We start from the raw sequence: 27,222 nt of genomic DNA on the forward strand, positions 1-27,222 counted from the left end.
TACATTGATTCTCAAACAGCATGACCTGCATCCCATACAGAGAGAAGGACTGTCTGAAGCTGTACGTCACCGAGTTCTTCTTTTTCTGGAAAATCTTGGTTACCTGAAATCGTACAGAGAGAATATTTTTAAAGGTTGATCTAAAGAGAGAGGAAAGAGGAGAGGAGAGGAGAGGAGAGGACAGGAGAGGGATTCATTACCACTAGGAGGTCGTTGAACAGGAAGATCTCCCGCTGATGCAGGCCAAGCTTCTGGAGCTTGTTGGGATCCGGCACTTCAAACAGACGGCAGTAACACACCAGCCGGCGATGGGGCAGCGACAGCACCTAGAAGGTAGAAGAAGAAAAAAAGGAGCACAGATACAAACACTCGTTAAGGCCTCAGTCTGAGACGAGTTAATAGGAAACAGAAGTCACCACTTCCTGTGAGCAGAATATAAGGAAGGTGTGACCAGAGGATGACACATTCACAGTGATGTATGGGGAGATGTGGTGTTATTTTTGATACCACTGTTTAAAAATATATAAAACTCATGAATTATACTGCTGATTATTTAATTGAATGAAAAAGGCCTTAAAATGATTTAAAGCTCAGATTTTTAAGTCTTTAAATAGCTTGTTTGGTCCAAAAAACAGTCCAAACATTATATTTAATTGTCAGATAAGACAATGACATATTCCTTTGATTACCATGAATGATGTTCTCTTTGGTTTATTTTGGTCCCACATATATACCGTCCTGATGCTGTAATATTGAGAGTGCTGAAAATAGTCCTAAACAAATTCCTGATTGGGTAACATTGTTTTAAAAAAATATTTGTCCTTCTTTTATAATGAAAGTATTTATTTGTGACCCATTTCTTTAAGATTTACGTCTTTATTGGAAATGAATGGACTTGAGGCTAAAGGCCGAAAGTATTGAGCCACCTACTATCATTCATCGTCTTTGTTAGTTTCATGGGATTTAATTGACAATAACAAATATATATATATATAATATTGCTAGCCTCGCCATTTAAATTAATGGTGTTTCCTCCAATATGTCATTTTTTCCCCCAGGACATTTAGTCGTTATGTTTTTTGCTAAAAACATAACGACTAGCTGCAGATACAAAGATACAATCATTATCTGTACACCGTTTATATTGAAAAAAGGAAATCCAGGAAAAGTAGTTGTTGCTAGGACAACAACTTTATTGGTTTTCATCTTTTCATCTTAACATGTATCAGGTTTGTTTCACCAGTGATATTAACTGGAGGCATAGTATGAAGGATGATGATGTTTTAAGGAGTCCTTACATACGAGAAGTCCAAATAAGTATTTACAAAGGCAATGGTGCTGTATATATAGCATTAGTGTAGTACAAAAAAATGTAGTGCTAAATCAGCACACAGCTCCTCCCATAAAGATTATGACTATAACTAATAATCTCCATAAAAATGGGGGATATACAGTATATTCTATGACTGAGTCATGTGCGTGGCATGGAGCCAACAGTGCTGTAGGTGGTGCAGCTCAATGCCTCCAAAGAATTTATGTCTGCTCATTCTGCCTCCAGGGTGCAGCAATGACAGATGAGACGCTTCAGGGGGCAGAAGTTTGTGCCTCTTTAGGTAATCTGACTCTAAAAAGACCTGTTTGATGTGCATTAACTGCAATGTCCAGGGACAGAGGCAGGAAGCTGTGCACATACAGTGAAATAATGGATGAAAAATGATCAAATATAGTATGATTTATGGATATTTAGCCTACTTACACATCCCAGGCCGTGGTGGAGCGATCCGATCTAAAGAGAGAGGACAAAGAAGATGTTTTATGCAGCTGTTATGTGAGGATTATTAACACCACTGCCTCTGATAACACAGAAATTGACTCTCTCCTGCAAATTAATGGGCTTATTGAAGGATTTGCCCTTGCAGAACGTGCACCTTTAGACTATTAAAGTTGCCATGAAGATGGATGCACCTCCTGGGGTCTGTATACAGGCTGGTGATCTTTCTCTGCTCCCGGACTCGAGGGAGTCTGTAACAATGCCGGAATGAAAACCGATCCAGCCAGAGAACTCCAACTCTGAGCAGCACTACTGGACCTGATTATCATGGAGAGGAATTGAAATGTGGTTTTTATGTTACAGTGTTTTACAGAGTGCCCTCCTGAGCTTTTCATTCTGCAGCTAAATGGTGACGAGGGATCATTTTTCAATAAATGCAGTTTTTGCGGGCAGTGCAGAAGAGCTTCCAACTGAAACAAAGTCCTCCATGCAGGGCAAGACTCTCCCCGAAGCTGCATAGGTTAATCACACTTTTAACCTTCAAACATGAAAGAGACATCATTGCCTGCAGAATAATGTCGAAATGCTGCTGCCCTGCTCCAGACGGCCTGGAGCACAGTCTGAACTAAATTTAATAACAGCTCTGGTTCAGTGTTCAGACACAGAAATAAACTGAATAATGATATGTGATTCAACGGATTATTGCAATTCATGCTGCCATATTAACCCACGGCTTCAACCACTTCTCCCTCTAAAGCTATGTAAGCTCTATAATGTGCTTCGGCCGCAGAAAGAAAGCATTTTTTATCAGACTGCAGCACTGGGTGACATCTCTCAAGGGCTTCGGGTGTGTTAAAATCACCAGCGTGAAGGTCTAGAAATGTCCAGGCACAACAATACCCAAAGGTAGAACACATTTTCTATATCTCCCTGTTGTGTCGAGGAATTAAACTCTTAAATGTCAGCATCCATAAATCAGGAGAAAAGCAAAAAGGCATTCTAAGCCAGGGGTTGGCACCATTTCTGATATGAAGTGCTATTAATAAATTGTGCCATATTGACATTAAGGTTAACATTAAGTTTAATTATGACACCAAATCAAAGTTTTACTGTAATTCTATTCAGTCCATATTGGCAAAATGCATTGCAACATTTAAGAAAAAAAGCAACATTTTTCTCCTATATTCAGGACATTGTAGTTATATTTGAGAGCACTGTGGAAGAAGGATAGCATCGTTGTTCGTCAGCAATAAACGTAACAAATTCAGCAAAGGAGGCAACGAGTAATAGCCAATCAGTTGCAGAATAGGGCTGATCTTTGCAGAGTGCATGTGGGGAAAAAATAAATCTATCAAACTACTGTAAATAACAGGCTGCGTAACTGTCAATGGCTGTGAATGAGGTGATTTATCACGGGAGTGAGAGGGCTCTTCAACATATCCCAGAAACTCTCTTGCACACTTATTGCAAGTGTGCCATTGGTGGCTGTGAGTACAGATTAAAGCATTTTTCAACAATGTCTACATCTTATCTGCCAAAGATGCCACAAAGATTAATGGCATGCCTTGAAAATGATCTTTTTTCTTTAACTTAATAGACAGGACTTACTGGTTTCTTTCCCACAATGAGCTTCTCAACCTTCTGCACCTGCGAGACGTGGTCTTCATTGGTCTTGAGCTCTCTCTTACGGATCCTCTCATAGATGCCCACCAGAGTCTCCCGAGGGATATCCTCCCCATCATCCACACCTGGCACACAGATAAGGAGAGTGAGGAGAGAAAATGCATGTATTAAAATATCAGTTAATATATTTTGTTCACTAAGAATGTATTCTTATCATATCGGTGTTTGGTTTTGGTCACCTCTTAAATTCTTGATGAAGTCCTCCATCTTCATCTTCCTCTCGGGCTTGACGTTGGGGCTGTACATGTCGGTGTTGAGGAGGATGATGGCGAACGCCAGGATGAAGATGGTGTCGGGGTTCCTGAACTGCCGCACCACCGTGGGGTTGCAGATGCAGTAACGCTGGCTGGAGACAGGAGGCGGGAGAGCAACCAATCTCAATTTATAGCCAAACTCCGATTATGAAACTCATATACAGTCGTGCTCGTAGTGAGGAAAACACTACCAGAAGAAAATCAGATATAATTCTAGAGTTTGTTCTAACTTCCAATAATTACCATCGCCTCAGAAGAAACCCAGCAGCAATTACTTTTCAAATAACAATAGAAGTCTACATAAAATGCTTTTAGTATGATTACAAGAAAACATTATTATAAGCTGTTTTGTTTTTTTTATACATGCAAATTGTATTTTAAGGATGTGTACTTATAAACCAAGCATAACTGCTTCCTCTCCTGTTATTGGTCTGTTTTTCCTATGTTTAAATGTGTCAGTGTTTGATCTAACCTGAAGGCTTCGATAAGCCGCTCCACCTTCTGGGCTTCACCCTGAACACGGATGTGGTTCTGAAACTTCCTGAGAGCCTCGTCCAGCTCCATGGTCTGGAAGTCCATTTCATCTACCACACAGCTGGTACACAAGGGAACAGATGGCAGAAAATAAATTAAACACAAACATGGCATACATCATTGATTATCACCATTTTTTTAAATATCGAACAGGGCTTCAATTTTATCATATTTAAAGGTTTATAAAAGAGGATTTTCCGGTATTCTGGTCATATTTGTGCCATGAGTAAATCGTATCACCTGCAGGTTCTTAATGAGTTGGATTTTATGGAATTTTTGGGACTTTCTCCTTTTCTTTTATTAAATAAGTTCTAACAATGCCCCCCATGTGTTAGTACACGCTTCAGTATATATCAGCGTATGCACATGGATAAAGATCCTGGAAGTTTTCATTTTACGCATTTCAGTCTTTCCTTCACTAGCCTTCATCTAATCATAACGAAAGATGGCGGCAAATCATACTTACTCCAAGACATCTCTGTTGAACTGTTTCTGCCGGTTGCCGAGAAATTCTCCAATCATCTGCCTGCTCAGCCCCTTCCTCTGCAGCAGGAAGTGAGCCACGCCGACCGGTGTGTCGGGGATGAACCCCCTCTCGGTCAGGTACTGGATGCCCTTTTCTGGCTTCCTGATAAAATCCAACAATTAGAAGTAAAAAAAAAAAAAAAAACGGCAGTGAAGAAGCTGATACTGTTTAATCTTGAATTCTGAGAAAATACTGTCTAGTGTCTTTAAAAAAAGTATTCTTAAGCTTTGATTCTCTAACCCCTTAGTGATGCCAATCCATTCAATGTCTGGTCATATATTACGGACAAATTACATTGTGTTTAATTTCTTTGTCCATGCAAATATCTTTCAAAACATCTTTGTATTTGGTGTTAATACAGTTTAAAGTGCAACACACAGTGAGTAAATCACTTTCCAAGAGTCTTCACTAGCATCACCTCCATTTGCCAGGCCCTTAATCACAGCAAACACTGGTCAAGCATCTGCTCGAGCAGAGCCGAGTACCTACTTGTTGAAGAGATTCAGGCCGATGCGGTAGTGTCTCTTGCGAATCACATCGTTGCTGAAGATGGGCGAGTCCCAGCTGTTGCGAGTCTCCTTGTGGTAAGTCTGCTTGCTGAGCGTCTGCTCTCGCAGGCTGTCTCTCGACGAGGACTCGGAGCTGCAGTTGATGGTGTCGTTGGAGTTGGACGTGCTGTTGATGCTGTCGTTGTCCCCGTCGGAGAAGTCCGATTCGGACTTGCTCTGCCTGTTGGCCGAGCCGTTGATGGCTAAGTGGCCTTCCAGCTGGCGGTGGCGGTGCCGCAGAGGTGGGTCGTCGTCACGGGAGGAAGCTCGCGGCGGGGGTCCGTGGGAAATGTGTTTGGGGCTCGCCTGGGACGACGTTACGATGTGGCCGTGCGGTTCGTACACGGGCGGCCGCTTGACAGAGCCGCGGTCGGACCGGTCGCTGAGCTCTGCAGAGCTGTCACTAGGAGGTTCTATGGTCAACAAAGGAAGATGGTCCATTCTAAGACGCTGCTCTTGGCACTCTAGAGAAGGAGTGCTGCGGCAGCTCGTGTCTGTGTCACGACCCTCATCTTTGGGGTCAATAGGCCAGTAGTCCTGGGAGGAGTTCACCGACCGCAACCGCAAGTCCGATTCTGTGCTGGAGGGCTGGTCCCCCGACCTGGACCGAGCCATAGAGGGGGACATGTCCTCCTCGTCGATGAACAGAGTGACATCGCTGTAGGACGCCAACGTTTCATCGTGCATTCGTCCAGCTGCCCTGCGGTGGGACTTCACCTGATAGGGCGCCTCCCGCTCCACCTTGGAGCAGCCCATGGCGTCTGGGTCCGGACCCTCGTCCCCTTGAAGGCTGCGACAGTTCAGTGCGTCATCTATCGACTCCGCCAGAGATTTGACCTGCCTGGAAAAGGCGTCCTCCAGCTCCGTGATGGCATCTGTCAGGTCACCCTGTGGGGCTTGGTGAGAGGCCATGTTGGCCTGTTGGTGCACCTCTATATCTCCACGTTCAGACTGCACCATGGACAGCGGGGCTCCGTCCTCCGTCATAGACACCTGCCTCCCTTCGAAGTAGGAGCTGTGCACTTTCTCAGGCCCCTCAAACGAGAGCTGCATCCTCATGTTGGAGAGGACAATGCGTCTGGACATGCGGTTCTCGGACATGGAGCTTCTGAGACGTTCAAAGTTCTTGTTCATCTGATACTGGCGGAAAGCCGTCTGGATGGTGCGGGCCGCATGCCGGGTTATGAATCGTCCACCGTATTTACGCTCCAGCATCTCCACCTAGAGGGAAGACGGGAGTAAATGGAACGTTTTATGTTTTCTTAGCCGAACATGGTTTATAAAGTCATCATCCTGGATGTTACAGACAATTTGCTTCTCCCAGATGTCAGCGGCTCTGAGTCATCTAACAACAGCTTTTCCTGCTGTATTTGTACCAAGAATAATCTCACAAAACTGGGATACGTAACCCACACACAAATCATAATTTCCTCACAACACTTTTAATCTCTACTGCTCAGCAAGGCTACTTTGGAATACCTGTTTGTCCTGGAGGTCAGCAGAGAGCTCATAGCTCTCAGAGAGCGAGCGCGACCGCTTGATGGCCTCCTCCTCAGCCTGCTTGCGTAGGATGGACTGCGAGTGCTGGAGCTTGGGCCGACGGGGTCTCTGAGGCCCAGGCTGGACCCCGTGGCTGTAAAGCGGGCTGTCGAATCGGTCGGGACTGATGGCTGAGCCGTGAGTCACCGGGCCCTGGCCATAGCCGGCTCCACCATCCAGGGAAGGGCCACTCTCGTTGGGCCGTCCATCCCCTTCCACACTGCAAATAAGAGAGCAAAGGGGATGGTTAGAGATTTGATCTTGTCTCTATAAAAGATTAGACATTGACAATAACATATTTGAGTCTGTTTGACAGAAGTATTATCAGGTTAATCACAGCTGTCTTCCTGTTACATCTCGTGAAATGTCAGAGCAAAAAGTAGTTTACCTTCAGGGATTTATGGAATAAGCTTTAATAAAAGTCTCTGTTATGGAATATACAAACACATAAGGCACCACAGAAGTGAACTGCAGTGTGTGTAAATGCTGATTCGACAACTTTATGATATACAGAAAAAATCAACATTTCATTTAACTACCTAAGCTGCTTAGTACTGCGTCGTACTTGTGGAATAATTACTCTTGAAAATATGACAACCTGCCAAAGAATTCACTGTGCCACATTTGAAAAAAAACACAAATGCCACGTAAACACTCCAAATATCAAACACATCCAGTCATCCGGCGTCCTTGTTGGATTAAATCTAACACAAATAATGTGGGAAAAAAACAAGGCGGTTACTCACTCACTCTTACATTCTGGCGTACTACAAGAGGACTGCTTATTGCGAATAGACCGTCTATTCTCTATAAACTGCCAACTCCTTCTCCATATCTTGTCCACCATTCTTTCAGCCAAGTGAAGTCCAGAGTACACGGGCGCCTCCAGGAAACTCCAGTTATGCCACTTTAAGGGCCAATCAGTGACCGACGGGAGTTACATCATGTTTGCTGGAGCGACGACACACTGTTCCAATACAAAGTCCAGTAGAGAGGCGAATGACAGAGCAAATATAACTTTAGCGGTCCTTTAGAAATAGACGAGATGTGGGTGTACTATGCCCACCTTTTTCCTTAACCAACATCATACTAACTAGCATTTCTTGTCCTCCATGGTACAGTGCCTTCACTGTTAGCTGGCTGCCTAATGTGTTTGAACTGTGACTCGACACACCCATACAGTGTACACAATCCACTTCCTTCATTAGACAGCCTGAAATCAACATTCAGCAACAAGAGCTTGCAAGACAAACAGCAACTAATGAGAAGTGAAAATGTGGAACGGAATATGGTCAAGAGTTCCCAGAAGATATATTTGTTAGCATTTAATGTGACAACATTAGTTACTTTTTACTCGAAACTGAAAACAGATCTTTTGATTTGCAACCCCACCCTGCACGCACACCAACAAAATGTTTGCAAAAGATGGTCATTCACGGTTCACTACGTTTAGTTAAAGCCAAGCAAAATGTCAGGCTTGGACATGTTGTCTGTCCCGGTCTAAAACAATGCATACTTATCATTTTATACATTTGAATCTAATTCACAACCTACAAAAGTGACCCTTTCTGTCTGCTGATTCTTGTCTATGAGAAAAAGTGCAATATAATATAAAGTAAACATGGCTCCAAAGAATACCTTAAGTGATTACAACTCATAAAATTGAAACACTTAGTTTTCTAAACCAATAGAAATGCTCTTGAGAATAACCTCTTTTCCAAAAAAGGCATTTCTGCTCTTCAACCAAAATTGAAAATGTGAAATGTGAATACATGGTCGTCCTGCTGTGGCTGCTAAACTACCATTAATTATTTTAAGGCAGCTTCCAGAAAACATTTGATTCTAACAGCTTAGATGATGTTTGGATGCAACTGAAAAATATGATCACATCCGTAGTAGCATTGGCGTTCACTTTCATTTATTGCTGCAGCAGAGTCAATTCTCACATGAAGTGGCCTACTTCCTGTAAGGTCAACCAAGGCCACCGCCACACAGGAGAATTTCATGGTACGTAAATGCTAACTGACTCCCTTGGGGGCAATATGCACACACAAATGTCTAAGTGTTGATCAGCAAAAGAGAACGCCTTTATACTGCTGCACCAACATAAACCCTAAACAGCACAGTGAGAATCATACTTTATTGCATAAGTGCCATTGGGATGAGTCTCCCCAACCATCTGTGGTGGCAAACTGTGACGCCGCCGTCCCTGGAGTTAAAAGTCACACCTTGCGTGCTGTCACAGCTTCAGAGTACAGCCGGTGGTAATTTCTTATATCTCCATTAGAAGTTTGATTACTGACCTGGATGAAGTGCTAATGAAAGGAAGCTTTTGGGTACATTGGTATATTCATATTGACATGAAGAAAGCCGAAATTACTTTAGAGGAATGGAGATGTAAAAAATAACAGTATTTCAGCTTAAGGGGTAAATAGTACCGTAAGGCAAAAATATGAAAATATATGATCAATATATATGTGGAAACTGCTACATGGATTGCCATGAAATTTGGTACATAATCATGATTATCTCAGTATAAATTGTGAGAATTTTTGCTGATCTCCAGACTCTTCCAGCACCATCATAAGTTCAATTTGTGGTTTTTATGATATTCCATCAGCCTCACAAATTTTTAAAAATGTATTGACTTATTTAATTGTATTGAAGTTGTATCATTTTAATTTATTTTATTGTTATTTTATATCTAGTTTTAACTACTTCTACTATTATTGCACTTTAATTCTATTCTATTACATTTTATTCTTTTATTGTCTTGCGTTCATTGTTCTCAAGTTGTTAAAAGTTTTTTTTAAAGTTTTTCTATTTATTTATTTTTGTGTCGTTTTCTCGGTTCACACAAAAATAAAGTTTGATTGCTTGACTATTTATGTTACATGATTCGTTGTATTGTTTTCTGCTGTTCTATTTCCTAGTTAATGTCCTTCTATTGTTTAGCCTAATTGTGTAATTATTTACGAACCAAAATAAATTCCAATTTATGAAATATGGCAATATAACTGTGGGCATGAGAACTGAGTGTAAATTAAATAACTGAATAAAACATTAAACTTCCAGCTGCTTTTAATAGCTACTACAGTGCTCATCTGGGGGTTTGCTCTCTCACTCCGTCACCTCCAAAAACATTCAAGGAACAAAGTCAAAACTAAAGCCGTAGAACTGGATTTGCCTTTACCCCGATGGGACCAGCATCCTTCCTTCCACTTTTGTTCTTTCTGCTCTATTTTCTACTGACCAAGATTCTGGGATGTGTGTGACTTTGGGTGTACACGGAGGAACGAGGGCGGGAATAAATGCTGCAGTACGTTGTGCTCTGAGGTCATTGAATACTCCACAGAGTGAGGTCAGTTGTTCATGATGGTGGGAAAAAAGGGGTAAAAAAAAAGGAAAGGAGAGCTGCACTTTAAGAGCTGTAATGGATGTTGAAGAAAAAAAAAAAAAGAGGAACTGAACTACAGCAGAGCAGGAAGATGTATGACGTTGTTCCAGAGAAGAGACAGAAGTCACATGGTTCTCTGGAAGTCATCGTTTGTATCAACATGTTGTTTCCATAATGTATGAGGGTTGTAGATGTTGAGAGGAGAAGGATGAAGCAATGATGGTTCTCCCAGGACCGTTTCCCTGAAAGTGACTGTACCCTCCGTGAAATATGACCTCACAACATTAGCAACAACTGCTCCACAGTGTCTGTCGCGCAGTCTGGACTCTTTATCCACCAGGAGCCCCCGCTGGTTCAGATCTAGGCATGGATAAGCATGTCAGCTCAGCTGGCAGTGATTTTCAGCCATGGGATCCAGGGATTTGGGGGGTAGATTGGGGGGGGGTCGACCATCTCTCCCTCTCTCCCCTCCTTCCCTCTCAACACGTCCTGAACAAAGAGGCCCAGGCCTGAACCCGTACCATCAGTCGGACCTGAGGGAGAAACATTCCTCCATCCCGGAAAAGAGGAGTCACATCTACAGGAGTTCTGGGAATAGAGGAAGGCTAATGAAGTGCAGGCTGGAGCTTCGGAGGAGAGAGAGAGAGAGAGAGAGAGAGAGAGAGAGACGCCATTGTGGAACTAACATAACTCAACAAGTCCCAGAGATGACGGAGGAGTCTACAAACTGCTTTGTGCTTGCATGTTTTTCCAATCAACTTCTAATTCGTGTTTGAAGATGCTCTTTTTTTCGCGTAAAGCGTAACTGAATTGTGAACTTGAAAGCCATTTGAAATGAGCATTATGCAAAATATTTATAGAGAAATCTTTTCCCATGCAATGCGTTTCGAGGCACAACGCCAATCTGACTTCTCCTCACCCACCTGTCTAGACTTGCCTTTGTGTATCTTTTATTATTTATTTCTACTTTTTGGCATTTTCACTATTCTTGAGTCTGGATTTAATGCCTGTTGCCTTCATTTTATAAGTTTAAGTTCTGCTCCTGAAAGATGCTATGGTCCATTTCAACCTTGACAACATAAACATCCTTAATGGACCCCTTTGTATTTCCTGTTGCAATGTTTGTTAATGTGATATCTGAGAGGAAGTAAACTTGAACCAAAGCTGTTGCCCTAGTAACATGGCAATGAAAAGGGTTTATACAAAAACATATTTACTTTTCAATTTTGGCAAAGATCAATGTAAACACAAGTTAAAGGATCAAGAATTGCAGTGAATGCAGCAATACAAAATTGTCCAGGTGTACGGGTTCCTTAAAGAGTGAGCATGTGGTAAATAAAAGACCCCAAGTAGGTAAAGTTACACTAAACTCATGTATGTTAAAAAGTAATATTACTGGATGAACACATTATACCTATTTGCATTAGCAACATTCAGTTGCAATACCAACATCGTTGCTAAGGAAGTCTGATCTGCCTGCTGAGGCGTATTTTTGTCTGTGAAGCACAAACAGCAGATGGTGATGGAAATCTGATTCCTGCACCAGGGTGTTTAAGATAAAATGTGTAATAACACTAATGCAACACATATAAATGCCTTATCAGATTATTTGCCTTTAACTGATAATTCTGTTTTTCATGCGTGTATGTAAATAAAGTGAACGGATCCTTTTTTAATTAAATTAAACAGATCACAATTCTCTCCGCCAGCATACACTGACAACATGCGTTACGATCCCAACAAAAGCAGATGTTTTCTGTCTCTTTACAGAGCTCATAAATACAGACGCACGCACAGGTAAAAGGTTAGGAGACCACACAGTAACATGTTAATGAAATCCAGCCATTAAAGAGGTAAATCTGCCAGTAAACACTCAGGTACGTTAGTCATTTCAGCACCAGTAACCACACTAATGGAGGATTTTGTAACGGCTATAACCAGACTGAGAGGAGCAGGTTTGAGGATTTATAGTTGGACACAGCTGGGAACTGGAGAGTAGCTCTGGCCGGCAGACTGACGGTATTGCTCTGGAGAGTTCGGAGCAGACGATATATTGTCGACCGGAGCCTCATAACACTCATGGCTGATAACTACTGTAAGTTTTATTGAGAACTTCTAATAAATCAAATGTCGTCTGCTGTCTAATCCAACCAGACAACAACAGTCTTGAATGTATCCACATGACTTCTGAACGGCTTCGATCTGCATGTAAAGACTTTAACCTTTGATTTTATTACTACTTAAAATGGCAGTTATTATTATTATTATTATTATATTACATTAAACATTTTTGCAAGTCCAAAGATTTTAATGTGTTTTGTTTTCCTTGAGAACTTCGATCACAATGCATTGAGGGTATTTAGCAGTCGGAACGTTATGATGGATAAGTTATAGATGTGTTTGCATCAGAACAAAAAGCCTGCTTGTTATTGACTGGTATGCCTTTTTCAAGATGGCTTGTATTAAAAGCTTTATTAGCACAGCACGCCTGCAGCAAATGATTACATAGTGATGCTTTGTTGATGCCATCCACTTCCTTGTCAGTTAAAGCAATCAGAAATCAATACTATTTCCCCCGTGAACTGCTGGGCCTCATTCTGTCTGAATCAAGGCGTCCCTTCTCCTCCCTCCTGTCAAGACTCATACGACACCAACAACACCATCAACAACAGCAGAGCCGCTGACATTATATCACAGTCATGAATAATTAAACTACACTCAGCACCTGCCCTTGAAGAAGCAGCGATGAAAAAGCACACAGTCACGGCCAGCTAGTGGGGGCGTGGGGGGGGGGCACGACACACCACAGGAATGCCCTTCAGCCGAGGAGGGGAGGGGGAGTCGGCAATCCAACTCACAGATGGATTCTGTACAGTGAGACTAAACACACCACGATAGCGTACAGTGACTCAGAGAGAGGGGGGGGACGACTCGATCTGGGTTTTTTTTCCACTGTGAGGGAGTCACAATTGAAATGGCAGACCCCTACTTTTAAAATTCATGAATCTTCGCGACTTGAAGCTCGGAAAGCTTCACATTCCTGCTGTCATCTTCTAGAGGTGGATTACGTGGAAGCACAAAAGCAGCAGGTTAATTCGCCATGTGATCCGAACCCCTTTTATTCCACACACACACACACACACACACACACACACACACACACACACACACACACACACACACACACACACACACACACACACACACACACACACACACACACACACACACACACACACACACACACACACACACACACACACACACACACACACACACACACACACACACACACAGTCTCGCCGCTGTTCATTTTAACAAAGCCTTTTGAGCTCCAGCAGCCTGGTGTAACCTCAACCAATGACAGAACACACGCATGCATGCGCACACCCACTCACACACATAAACACACACACACACATTAAAATAAACACACGTTTTTACACTCTCCAGCCGTTACTCTTACCAGCCATGAAGCTCCAGTTCCAGCAGCGACTGGGTCTTCTCTGAGTTACACTGCAAACACCACATGCCGGCCGGTACTCACAAAAACAATGTAATCCAAACATTAACAGTCCCCCTCACCGGTCCACATTACTGCCTAAAAGCTTCCTCCAGCAGACAGACGCATCTCAGAACTGCCATCTGCTAGAGTGGAGCTCGTAGCTGCCTACTTCTTGCAGACGTTCCCATTTCGTTGCCTTGTAAAAAAGCAGCGGCCCAATGGGTGGTAGGCGTTCATGGTCAGTGCTAAGTGGCAGTCTGTAATCTCTGACAGACAAATGGAGCTCTTTCTTTTTCTCGTTCTTCCCCTCTTGTCGTCCGTATGCCGGGCTGGTAGGAGTATAAGGGGGGGAGGCGGAGGCTGGGGAGACAGGGGGGAGTGTGTGTGTTTTTTTTTTTTTTTTTGCCAGGCCCTGAGCAGTATGGAAGGGGGCGGGGTGCAAGGGAAGGGGGTGTGAGCGTGGTGGCTCTGTAGCCGGGTAGAAAGAGAGAGAAGAGGATGAGATACCCACTGAAAAACACTCATCATTCATGGACGGGACACACAAATGACCCCGGAGAGCAGGGGGACGTGGAATAGAAAATTACATTTCTCAGGCGGTGTTATCAGAAGATGTGAAAACATATGAAAAAGAGAGCGAGCTCCAGACGGCGAGGGTTGGGAATGAGAGATTAAGCGAGGTGCTAAAGGCACACGGCGTAGTGAACGACAGCTTGATACCGTTGGGTGCATATAGATGTAGTAGATAAGTCGCAAAAAGGATGGAATAGGAAACAGGTGAAAAGACAAAGTATTAGGAGATGGTGGCGTAAAGACAGAAGATAGTGTCGGAGGAAACATGGGTTTCTTTTGCACAAAAGAGAAAAAGGGGACTTAGTGGGGAGAGATGGGCAACACAACGAGAGCACCTCTATTAATAGAGCCTTTCAGGGTTGAGAAGTGACTGTTAGGATGTGCTCTAAGAAAAGAACCAGAGAGGATTCTGTGTCTTTTCTGCTGCAGCAAATCACAGTTGAGAAGAAGTCGTTCCACCTCTTGCACCTCTATTTTCTTCAACCTCCTTTAAAGCAGCATTGTTTGATTGAGTGGATACGCCATGCAGATAAAATGCCACCCATAATGCACCTTCGTCGCAAAAGCTCGCCGTGCAGGCTTCACACTTGCGGCGGACCCCAAAACAGACGGTGCCTCGTCTCTGGACTTGGCAGTGTTGTCGAGACAGGCCACTGACTAATCACCCCTCTGAGAGAAGGGGGTTGGGGGTAAACTGCCACTGGAGTCAATGGTATTTTCTATCTAATGACAACAGGCACAGGAAACAGCGGAGAATGGCTCCCACATGGAGCCAGTTTACAGGGACACCAATCATCTACATACACACTCACACACACACACAGCAGTCTCTAGAGGGAGATGTTGATGTCCTCTAATTAGAGGTCTGCACCCCTAAAATGATCCCCCTTCCCTGGACTGTTTTCATCTGAGACTTCAAACGAAAGCTGCAGAACGAGAGACAAAAAAACAAAAAAAAAAGGAAAAAGCGTGCATATCTTAACATGCTTTGTGGATGGCAGCAGGGATTTATGCACACAGACTGACATACATGATTATGTGCAGAGAGGCAGACAGACCGTAACCGGCCAACTGATCTATTTCAGTTGGAGACCTTGGCCCTGTACTCTGGTGGCTGCAGCTGCTAATGCCTCGCCGAGCTGCAGACACTTGACTCAACTTACATTTCTCACCTATCACGCCATCTCCCCCGCCCTTACCGAGATCAATTTATTCCTGAGTGACAGTAAGGAAAAACAAACAAAAGAGGTGGAGCTAACCCTATTTAAGGACGTTCCTTTTTAATAAAACCAGCATCCTCATTATTCTGTCGTTTTGCGATCACCCCGGAGGCGCAGATGGAGGCAGACATTTAGATCTTTGAAATGTGTGCATGATATGAGATATTAGCCCCGGTGCAGGCGGACCACAGGGAGTGGCTAACTAGACCTTATTTGTTTGGTAATGAGATACGAATTCATATCATGGTCTCATTTTGAAGGCAGCTTATAAGCCCCGAGCCTGTCATGATTGTTTCAGCATGAGGCCCGTGGGCAGCATCACTTTAATTCTAATTGGATGAATTCCAGGTGAAGCCGGGCTGTAAAAGTTTGCACAAACTTGGCGGACACTCGAGTCAGCCTGTGTCTCTCTCTCTTCCTCCTCTAGTGTTTTTCGATCCGGTCTAGTCGGCCCGTCTGGTGAAGGCCCACTCCGTCTCCTGAGTCCGGGCTGCGCGGCTCTGCTCCAGCATGATGTCATTGAGAATTCCAAGCAGAGGCCCACTCTCTGCTCATAAAACGCCATTTCTTCAACTCAATACATATGGTCTCTCTGCATTTCAGCTCCTACTCCATCAAACCCCCCCGGTTCAGTACCACTGCCCTCCCCTTTCCTTTCCTCTTCCTTCTTGTTTTAGTGTAAGGAAAGCTAGATACATTACGCTTGGGGCGAGGCCAAAAGGGCACCCGTGGGTCAGCTGCACACAAATGCCTTTATCAGGTGCATTCCCACAGATGTTGTACCTGAATATTATCAGAAGGGCAGAAAAACTTGGGTTTTCCCATCGCAGGAGAGGCTGAAAGAAGACAGAGCAGAGGAAAAGACAGCAGAGGAAACGAAAGGGGAAAAGTGATAACTTCCTGGAAACTTGGTCACAAGACTCTGGCACTGCGAGCTCTGTCTACATGACATCATGCTCCGTTTCTCATTATCTGCCTTTGCTGGATGCTGAGCGACGGAGACCTGCGCTACGAAACGGAAAATGAAATGAAAACTAAGCCCATGCCTGGTCTGGAAACAATTAGAACGGGCTGATGTCATAGTTTGATACAACGGCATACTAAATGAGATGTAGTGGCGCGGGATCGCTTTGGGAACACTGAGGACTTTGTATCAGAAAGAAAGAAAAAAAAAAAAGAAACACAAAAAAAGAAACACATTTTCCCTATGAATTCTCAGGAACAAAGACATTTTTGTGCATTAGACGGATCTGGCAGCAGATGTATAAATAGAGCTGAAATGAGAGTAATTAAAGGATATGCTGCCTGTGCTCATCACATCCTGGCGGCAAAGCCGGAGCAGATGTGTTGCCCGTGGGATCCTGTGGGAATGATCAAAGATCATCAGTGGCAAGAGATGTCTGAGAGGCTTTTCTCCCATTCATACATCACTTAATGTGATTCCAATCTGGAGAGGAACAATCTGTTTGCCCAGACACATGGAAACTGAAGGCTAACCTACAGGAGATGGCTTTTGAGATTAGTTTCGTGGCATTAAAACATCATTTGGAAGAAACTAAATGTGCTAGCAGCTTAGATTTGTCCTCTCCTATGGGGTTTGTTGATTTATTCTCTAACGGAATAGTTTAACATTTTGGGAAATAGTTTTATTTACTTTCTTGTTGAGAATAAGATGAGAAGACTGTTATTTCTGTGCTACAAATCTACAGCTACAGTTAGGAGGGTGGTTAGCTCAGGTTAGTATAAAAACTAGATTTAACTGTTTTTTTGAACATGAAAAACATGTTTTTATTCCTCAAAAAGTTATCAGTTTTATATCGGTATCGAAACCCAGGCAATGTACTCGCACTAGTATGAAAAATATTTCAAACGATACCCAAATTTACCAACAGCCAGTATCAAAATGACAAAAACAAGGATCCAGGTTTTGCTCCTCAGTCTCTCCTGGGTGGAGCTATTTGCTTGTTCTCTCAGTGTTTGCGTGGGTTTACTCTGGTTTCCTCTCACATTCCAAACACACATGCAAGTCAGGTGGGGTGGAGACTCTAAATTGCCCGAAAATAGGAATGTGGGCATCTAGCGACTTGTCCTTGGCAAAGTTTCTCTGCCATCCGCACACTGACTTGGTCGGCAGAGGAAAATGCACGAAAAAAAAATCACGATGGGAACCAAACAAACGGTTACTTAAGAACTCCACCACAGATTTGTGCACTCCTTTATCTAAAAGAGAAAACACATTTCATGAAACCCTGGTAAATACTTTAAAAGCTGAAGTTCTCCTGTTTGCATGCTATCTCCCTCACTCTCTATAAAAGGCAGATAGAGGTTGTTTTTTGTTTACTGGTACCATTATTAGAAACAGGCCCTGCTTGTCCATTTATGATATTTTCCTTTCAGTTCACTCCATTACCAGATACCATATAACACACTACAGCACTATTCTCCTCCTGCTAAAAATAGACCCATGTGAGGTGACACACTCTGGTAAACACTCTGCGAGGGAGATGAACAATGCATGCGAAGAACAAAAGAGGGAGAATACGCATTCACACGAGAGAACGGCCTCTGAATGCCCCGCTGATTTCCTCTCATTATCGGTTTCTTTTGAGTTAGATCGATGTGCAGCGCTTTTTTTTTTCAGTGACATTGTGAAATTTTGAGGGTCAGATGGAAAACAGTGCGAGACTGGTGTCTCTGGTGGTTAGCGCTCTGCAGCAGCACCGACTGTAAATGTGAGAAAAGCCACAGCAGGTTATAAATACCCAAGGTGGTCATGATGGGTACAGGAGCGGGACACCGCAGCCAAGAGCGACTGAACAGGCCCGACGGAGCCCTGACATGATGAGGCCCGATCCACAGCGGGCTCTCAGAAGGACAGTGCCACCCGCTGGTTAGAAACGATACTATACGCTCTCTTTAATGTGTACACCACCAGGCCTGTGTCAGTGATGTCATTGAGCACGACTGAGGTCGGGGAGGGAGGAGGGGAAAATGCAATGATCTATTTGAGGCAGTGACAGACTCACACCTGTCTCAAGTCACACAGAGACAGGCTTGTGGTCTACATGCAGAATGTGAAAAGCAGCAAACACGATCATCAGCTTCTTCATACACCATCGAAAAGATTTTAACAAAAAAAAAATTCAGAATAAGTTTTTATTAGGGATGTGCATAATTCCTTGTGGTAATTTGTCTTCTTTCAATGGAATCGTATTGTGATGAAATCATATATTGAGATATCGTGATAGACAATATGTCTAAATTGATATTAACAAACACGTACAATCTTAATTCTTTTTGAAAATCTGATGTGAAATATTTTCAGGGACTATCATATCAAGATTGCGGTTCTGTGTTACCATCACTCTTTGCATTACCACTCAGGTCACAGAAAATAACAAATATGTATATACAGAAATAGATATTCATTTTTTCCTATACAATTTCACTTCAAACTGTGATGCTCATTTAGCACTAAAGTTCACAATTAAAATAGAAAATTCTCAGTACTTTTGTCAAGAATTTAATTCACACAAGAGTATTAAAATAGGTTTCACCATATGGTTATTTCAAAGACTAGAGACTATAGTTCTCAAAGACTATTCATTTATTGAACTACCAGAAAACATGTGGCATTGTGATATTAAATAACCTATATTGTGATTGAAGATGTTGGTCATATCGCCCTATGCTATTTTATTTACAAGACATTTCCTTTCATTTTCTTTTGATTCAAATACATGTAATATTTAAATAACAAAGTGTAGTTTGCAAAAAACATTTTAATCAGTGAGCATATAGTGCAAAATAAAAAATACAAAACTACTACAAAAAAGGCAGATGCCTCCATCCATTTTCAAACAATTTTAAGCCCCAAAACCTTCCTAATGTATCTTCCTAATAGCACCACAGTGACCAACCAATCATCAAACTGCCTCACAACTAGTACAACATCAGCCAAACACTTTTAAAATAATGTCTCTCTGCTGTCCTGATTCCAGAACTGACTTCCAGGAACCATCCATCAGAATAATCCTAGAAAATATATTTAAAAAAAACCATATCCATTGATATAAACCAGACATGATGCCCCAAAATAATTAACAATGCCTCTGTGTGAGTATGTGTGTGTGTGTGTGTGTGTGTGTGTTTGCATGCGCGTGCATCTGTTTGTGCTCCTTGCCATGCAATCAATTTGGAGCCATGAGCTAAATTACATCATTGAACCGAGTAAATTGACTGGAGGGCTTACAATGATAATAATTGCTGTTTCAATCAGATTCCATTCATTGCCGCCTGCATCTGCGATCAGATAAACAGCTGATGATCTTGAAGATGCTGTGTTCCCCTCAATCACTCAAATCAGATTTCATTAGCAGTCGAGCATGAAATAGTGTTATGGTTCGCAGCTGATTGTAGTATAAATAAGTTTCTAGTAAGCAAACAGACGCGTTAATTGCAAGGATAGATTTGAACTGATGTCTTAACTTAATGGGTGCACACATGTCGTACACTAGAACCACATCCTGATGCATAAAATATGCCGACACCGATGGGGAATTAATGGTGAGGAGAAACAGATAAAGGGAGGAAAAACGCAGATCAAAACCTCGACATTCCTATAATGCTCAGACTGGGATGGCTTACATTCCACCACTCACCTCTCCACACACAGCTGTCTAACCACTTCAGCCCTGGAGACTCCTTCAGCCAGGACTCCAGTTACGACCCCGCTGCTCTCTGCCGCGGACGCCCTTCCCTGGCAAAGCCGGCTGTGGCTCTGAGGCATCCGAAAGCCGACGGCAGAAACACTACGGCTATTGAGGAGCTCCTCCCGGCTCGGCCGTCTACGCTGGCACTGGCCATTGTTTGTGTTGGCACTGCGTATAAAGGCAGCCTTTCTCATTTCTGTTCCATCGCGCCTTTTTCCAGTCTTTGATGAGGGAAAACAGTCTCTAAACGACGGGAGAGACCCTGAAGTGAAGGCCATGACATCAATGTCAGACTTGCACTTTTATCTACACTTCATTGATATTGTTTTTTGTTTTTTTTATGTTCATATATATATATACTTTTGCATTTTTATATTTCTGTGTAAAAAATAGTTAATGTTTATCCTTTTTTCTTCTTGGACCTCCTTGATTTTTTTGTTTATTTGTCTGTGTCTGTGTATTAGTGAGCGTAAGTAACCGGAGTCAAATTCCATGTATGCGTACCCAAAAAAGCTGATTCTGATTCTCTGCCCCAAAAATATCTGCTGTCATCTGGTTTGGTCATAATTCTGAGCCTCATATACAATTTCAAAATTTCAGATTCTGCTCCACTTGGAAGAGAAAAGCACAAAACGTATTTCATTCTAATGGCCGTCATTAGGCTGACAGTGATAGAATCATTAAGGAAACATAATGTTATTTTAGGAGAAAGTGCTCCAAAAAAAGGGAGCGCTGCATACAGACGTGAGTAAGTGAAGGCAGTTATGAGTATCATGATCTGCTGAGCAAATACTGTTAAGTCACCTGAAGAAACAACACTCACATTCTAAATGTCAACACGGAACTACAAGTGATGCCAGAGAGGAGAGAGGAGCCATTACTGTGATGATGAACCTCATTTCAAGCTCAGTTCTGTTGTGATTCAAGTCATTTATTCAACTTAAAAGTAACTGTGAGGAACTTTTAACTGGTTATGAAACAGTCTCAATCAAATACTGATGCCTCTATATGACTAATATTAGTTAACCAGACCGTCAGCGAGAAGATTTTCTGTTTCTATATAGTTATTCTTAATGCTCGTCATCGATATTGCGCAAAAACAGATGAAATCATGCAGGTTTAACAGAAACTTCTTCAATTCAAAGTGACCAGCATTCGGAAGCGCCAATGGGAGGAGGAAAGCTCAGCTCCCGGCAGAAGCATCTCCTCCTCTGGCCAGGAGCAGAGCAATCGCCTCGCCAACACCAACACCAAGCTGCTGGAGCCTCAGGCCGTATTGCTATACCTGCTGGAGAGAAGGGAGTCACGGGAGGACCAGAACCAGGACTCAACGTAGAAGACTGTCAGAGCCCTGCTGCAGTAAAATGAGAGGTTTTCTAAAGGGACTCTGGGGCTCGGAAACACTACCACCTCCAAATCAACACAAAATGAAAGTTCCTTGTAGTAACTGACCACAAAGCTTCAACAACAAGAAACATTTCTTATAGCAGCAACAAGCAAATCTAAATCAATTTGCTTTGTTTGTTCACCAAGTAAGAATGTTTATTCTTGGTCCCTAAGAGACGAGAGGTTTGACCAATAAGGAAAGTGCTGCGTCAGGTTCTTATTTGTCAAAGGAAATCCTGGCTCTTTCACCCCCACAAAACTCAAAGCAGAAAACAACCTCCAGACCAGGTCATCAAATAATGAACATGAGAAAACTCAGGATCAGCTTACATGTGGTGTGAATTAGATCCCTTGTATTTAAATATTAATTGAAAGCCACAGCTGAGAGCACCTCCACAATAAAAGCAGAATTAAAGGAAGAAATAATTAATGATTCCAGTCTCTCCTGTTTACGTCTTCACTAGACATGCAGGGCAAAGTATTGGGAAGGCTTGAAAATGAGCAGAAAGCTGCGTTTAGAAATTTAACAAAGACAGAAAACTACAAACTTTTTCAAATTAACACAGACAACATGGAAGCAATCAATCACAGAACAAAAGCCCAGCGATAAAGCACTCAATCATCGATCTACGCTTTGTTTCTCTGGAATTTGAAAGGAAGCAGCGGAAACCTTTTGTGCAGGTCACGAGACTGCTGAGAAATGGATTCATGTTGACACAATCCAGTGGAACAAGATTTCCTGAGTGTGCAAGTTCCATTCATACCACATCTCCACAAGACCTGGTGGGTGCAAGTCAGCAGATCTTGAACTTCTACGTTCACGCAGGCTGGTTAGGACATGAAGACCGGCTTTACAGAGCGATAAAGAACATTCTGAGAATAACAAGCAGACTCAAATTCACGATAACAACCCCTTGAGGAGCACCGTGTTTATTGTTTAGTTTCTCTGAACGCCTCCCATAACCCCCAGCTGGAGACGGTTTCAAAGCATTTACAAGAAACGTGGGCTACACATGGACATATGGATTATTTCACCATCTCTGACGAACTACCCGACATCGGATAATGACGTTTGGCTGTCCATTTAATTCACAAAACCAAAAACGTATTGGACGCATTCTAGCTCGTACCGGAGCTCAATAACGACACAAGTCCTACAGAGTCGAGCTAGAGGAGAGTCAACATTAGCATAACGCTTGCAACGCACCAGATCAGAGGATTCACAGAATTTTAAGATGTGCATGTCATTAGAGAGGAATAGATTTCAAACTGGGAGTAACTGTCTGTGTCCTTGGAGGTTTGATGTACGCTCCATAAAGCTTACTGGTTTATTGACTGAAAGCACAGTCCGGGTCTCTGCAGGCTGCAGGGCACATTGATCTGTGGCCCTGCAATTACTTATTAGAGGCCCCGACCCCCCCCCTCGAGGTTCTCTGAGCCCGCAGGATTATAAACTGTTCTTTTGTGCAGTTATGCACTGTATCATAAACAGAATTGTGTGGAGATAGGTCAGTTGAAAGAAAAGAGGTTAACATGTTTTTCCCCAGGCGGCAACATCCAGGTCTGACAAAGTGAAGCAAATGCAGTGTCTTAAACTTGCATTCTTTTCAAATGGCCAGCAGGGGGCGACTCCTCTGGTTGCAAAAAGAAACAGATTGTATAGATACAAGCTCCCAAGAAGAGAGCCAGGCTTTAAAGCTAATTTTACATAGTGCCCAAACTGCTGAATTACAATTTTCTGAGGGTGTTACGTAAAGGAATGTGATAAATAAATATGTGCATTGGAAAAGAGATGTCCGTTACTCAGCGGATAGTTTTTATTTGAGGTAAATCATCTTCCCAGTACAAACACATGGATAGCCCTAATTTAAATCACTGGGTCCTAGCAATTGTAAAATGCACCAATAGCCTATGTCTTCCAACTTTTATCCTTTCACAGTTTTCATTTCATGAAAGTTCATTGTAACCGTTTTGGCCGCCTAAAAATGTTTTCAGCTTCTGGTTGCAAAAAAACAAGATGGCGACCGCTAAAATGCCCAACTTGAGGCTTCACAACCGCAGTCCACAAACCAATGGGTAACTTCATGGTGACTACTTAAACTTTTCTTATACAGTTTTTCCCACTAAAGCATGACTTATTCTTCTTTTTCCATGCGACATGCTTCCAAAATAAATGGGCTTGTACAAGGCTGTGGAAATATCGGAGGCCAGAGAGGATGTTTCTCTTCTATTTTCTTGAATCCCACAAATTTGTCTGAGAAGTCGAGGGTGCGGCCGGGAGACTGGTTTTGTTTTAACTGGTAAGTTTGGGGTTTTTTGGTTGAAAAAGATCTGTCACTTTAATCAACTGAACTTCCTAATAGCCTCAGGTGTCAATCAAAAGCAGGAGGCCGTATCGCCAGAGAGCCATTCCCACAACCGCATGGTAATCTATGACTGACGTAAAAATCAACATGGGCCATATGAGAATGTTTTCTCTTTTGGCGGAGTCTATTTCCTCAAGCTTCTTCTACAGGACAGCTACAGTTTAAATTATGGGAGTTCACTTGGCCTTCGAGGTTTTTTCACTTTTGATATATTAGCTTGGCAGAATTTCCTTAATGGAAAAAGGAATATATCTTCTGGGAAAGGGCAGTCTGATACTGTTTTACATATATGGTCTACCTCAAATTATGAGCTGCTGACCTTATTCCCAAATCTGCAGTTTGGAGTGGACATTTTACCCAGGATGACCTCAGGTATGAAAAGTGTGCAGGTTATAAGATACACTGGGAAGCAAACATGGAGCCATAAAGGTGCATTTCAGGTACTTTTTTAGGTCACCCAGGTGCAGCGAAAAAACAAACCGTAAACACAACGTTGACATATTATCACGAGCAACATTATCGTTAGGATAAATGTCCAATATTTATTCGCTTCTTAGCTCTGTCCAGCTCTCCACTAAAACCTGAAAAACTCATCAGGCTCCAAAATCCAAAACAACACTTTGAAGTTTAAAAAGAAACAGAAGTGACTCATTAAAAATCAATTATACAAAACATTTCACGTCAAGTCCAGTCTGAATAGAGATGCTTTTATAATTTACATCCCTTGTGCGGTCTTTTGTGAGCCGAGAAATGAAATATATAAACTATGCGGTCACCCACTTTGTCTGCTGTTTGGTGCCGTGGAGTTTTTTTGGGCTGAAAAACAGCTGCCTGCTGCAGCTAGAAACGGTGCTGATGAGAGCAGGCCATAAAACAACGAGCTGAAAGATGCTGAAAAGCTCTGTAGAGTCACGGGGAAATGCAGAGTGTCACTTTTCTGAGCCATTGTTAATATAAAAATATTGATTATAGAAACTTTAAGGTAATAACTCTTGTTGCTTACAGAATGTAAAACTATTTAGTAACTTAATCAGATTTGTAACCATAAACAGAAGATCTGATAAGTGTCTCTATTGAACACTTACCCCACCTGTCAATAACTAGAGACCTCCCTGTAATATCAGACACTGTAGTCGACTCCTATATCAGCTTTCCAGATATTTTCCCCGCCCCAGCTGTTCAACAACTCCACTGTGTATGGGGGTCAATCGCCTCACTTAAACCTTCAACCAGTAAATTGTGCAGCAAGCTACAAAGATGTTGCAATGACAGCTAGAAGGAGGGAGGGACATGGTGAGTCAGCAGCACAGTAACATCCTGAAACCAACCCCGATAACAGGATGAGATCCTTTTCCTCGTATAATCTGTTCATGCCTTTGGTGTGAGTGTGACAGGTTTACTGTATTGTCCGCTGGTCCTCCTGTTCAGCACAAGGTTAAGAAGCTTGCTCCTCAGCATCACGTTTAAACAGCTCTGAGACCTTACTTAACAGTTTCTTAAGTGGACACAATACTGAATAATGAGCAGCGTACCCAGAAAAAGCCAGTTTGCTGTTTTCTTTTTTTTTTTTGCGATTACTTTGCGTTTTAATGATGAAACACGGGAGGAATTCTGTGTAATAAAAAGCAATTGAGATTCATAGCTGCTGCGCTGCGCCTTAATGATCCCAGAGGGGAATTCTGCCTTTTTTTATTTGCAAAAAGATCAAATGTAACTAACAACGTCCTGCACCGGGACAACAAGATAACAATACATGTGACGTGATGGAGCGTAAACACAGGACGGAGAAAGAAAGAAAGAGGAGACAGACGTGGACTGAGGGAAGGACAGAGAGGTAGGGGGTGAGTTGCACGTGATTTGGAGCGAGACTGCGAAAGGGGGGAGGAAAAGAAAAAAAATGAAAAGCGTGCATGCATTGAGTACAGTGCAGCTCTGTATTCTCTGACCACCATCAGAGAATACAGGAGGAGAAGCCGTCTCACGCTCTGTGCATCTAATACGCTTTAACGACGGCCTCTCTGACCAATTCGATCTGTTGACAGGTCTAATGAGAGCCGGGGTCCGGGTGGACTACAATTGAGGAGAACAGATCATCAGAGGTCCTGCTATAGGGTCCGTTGAAAAGATTTGTCAACAGGATGCTTGACATGAGCAGGACAATCAGTGGGAATGTGCTGTGAGTTAGAAATTGGATTGGAAATTCAGGGGGGGATCGGGCAGTTCAGAGACAAATCAATGAGGAGGGAAGCTAAAGGGCTAAAAAAAGTTCTGGGGTTCATCAAGCAGCTGGCAAATCATACACATGACTCAAAGTAAAAGGCACAAATAAACACAAACAACTCCCCCCCCGGCACTGTGCATCAGCGTGAGTGTGACATCAGACTACAGAGCAGCGGCGTCGGCACCCCAGTGTACGAACATCAACGGCTCCATGTTCCTTACTCACACAGTCATCTATCCTTTTATTCAGTTTATCTTTCATGTATAGAAATGATTCTGATTTTTATCTTTGACTAATCTGTTGATCATTTTTTAAGATTTTTAAGAAACCTTTTTAGTCAGGTGACGTCTTCAGAAAGCTTGTTATATCCGTCCAAAAGTCTAGAAAAAACGATTCTATTAAAAAAAACTGACACTCGAGAAGCTGGAAACAAAAGAATGTTTCATATTTTTGTTCAATAAATGACGTAAACAATTGATCAAAATTGTTTGTTATTATAACATTTTCTTCTAAGGAATTTCATGCATGCCATCTCACCACACACCTGCAGCGTCTGACAACGTAAACAGCTGCTTACTCCTCTACAGAAGCTATATGCACCTGCACTTCACAGCCAGAGAGATCACGATCACACACACACACACACACACACACACACACACACACACACACACACACACACACACACACACACACACACACACACACACACACACACACACACACACACACACACACACACACACACACACACACCTTCAGAGTTGAGCCCACCTACCTCCACACATCTGTCTCTGGGTCGGCCCCGTGCGGTTTGAAACAAGGACCGGGCTTTGATGACAAATTGCTACGGAAAGGTAAGATGACCGTGGTTTGCGAAAGGTAAGATGACCGTGGTTTGCTGGGAAGCTAGACTGGATGTCTGAGGCAGAGGAGACCGACTACCTCCATCTGACTGATTTACAGATTTACTCTGCACTCATCAGC

At 42.7% G+C, this 27,222-nt stretch overlaps 1 protein-coding gene across 3 annotated transcripts in view; it reads right to left on the reverse strand.

Moving 5' to 3' along the window:
• Positions 1-27,222, reverse strand: part of LOC129099557 (IQ motif and SEC7 domain-containing protein 1-like) — a 92,708-nt gene that overhangs the window by 7,911 nt on the left and 57,575 nt on the right. For 2 of the 3 annotated variants that reach the window (XM_054608828.1, XM_054608827.1), the window contains 9 exons: positions 6,796-7,075; positions 5,258-6,537; positions 4,709-4,870; positions 4,181-4,303; positions 3,634-3,800; positions 3,380-3,519; positions 1,757-1,786; positions 201-326; positions 4-103 (listed from right to left, as the gene is read on the reverse strand). In XM_054608828.1, the coding sequence (XP_054464803.1) occupies positions 4-103; positions 201-326; positions 1,757-1,786; positions 3,380-3,519; positions 3,634-3,800; positions 4,181-4,303; positions 4,709-4,870; positions 5,258-6,537; positions 6,796-7,075 (2,408 nt within the window). Of the gene's footprint in view, positions 1-3; positions 104-200; positions 327-1,756; positions 1,787-3,379; positions 3,520-3,633; positions 3,801-4,180; positions 4,304-4,708; positions 4,871-5,257; positions 6,538-6,795; positions 7,076-7,601; positions 7,703-27,222 lie in introns of those variants that run through there. The other variant, XM_054608826.1, reaches the window with a different exon arrangement.

Source organism: Anoplopoma fimbria, chromosome 12 (assembly GCF_027596085.1).
Source record: "Anoplopoma fimbria isolate UVic2021 breed Golden Eagle Sablefish chromosome 12, Afim_UVic_2022, whole genome shotgun sequence".
In the NCBI taxonomy this organism is placed as follows: Eukaryota; Metazoa; Chordata; class Actinopteri; order Perciformes; family Anoplopomatidae; genus Anoplopoma; species Anoplopoma fimbria.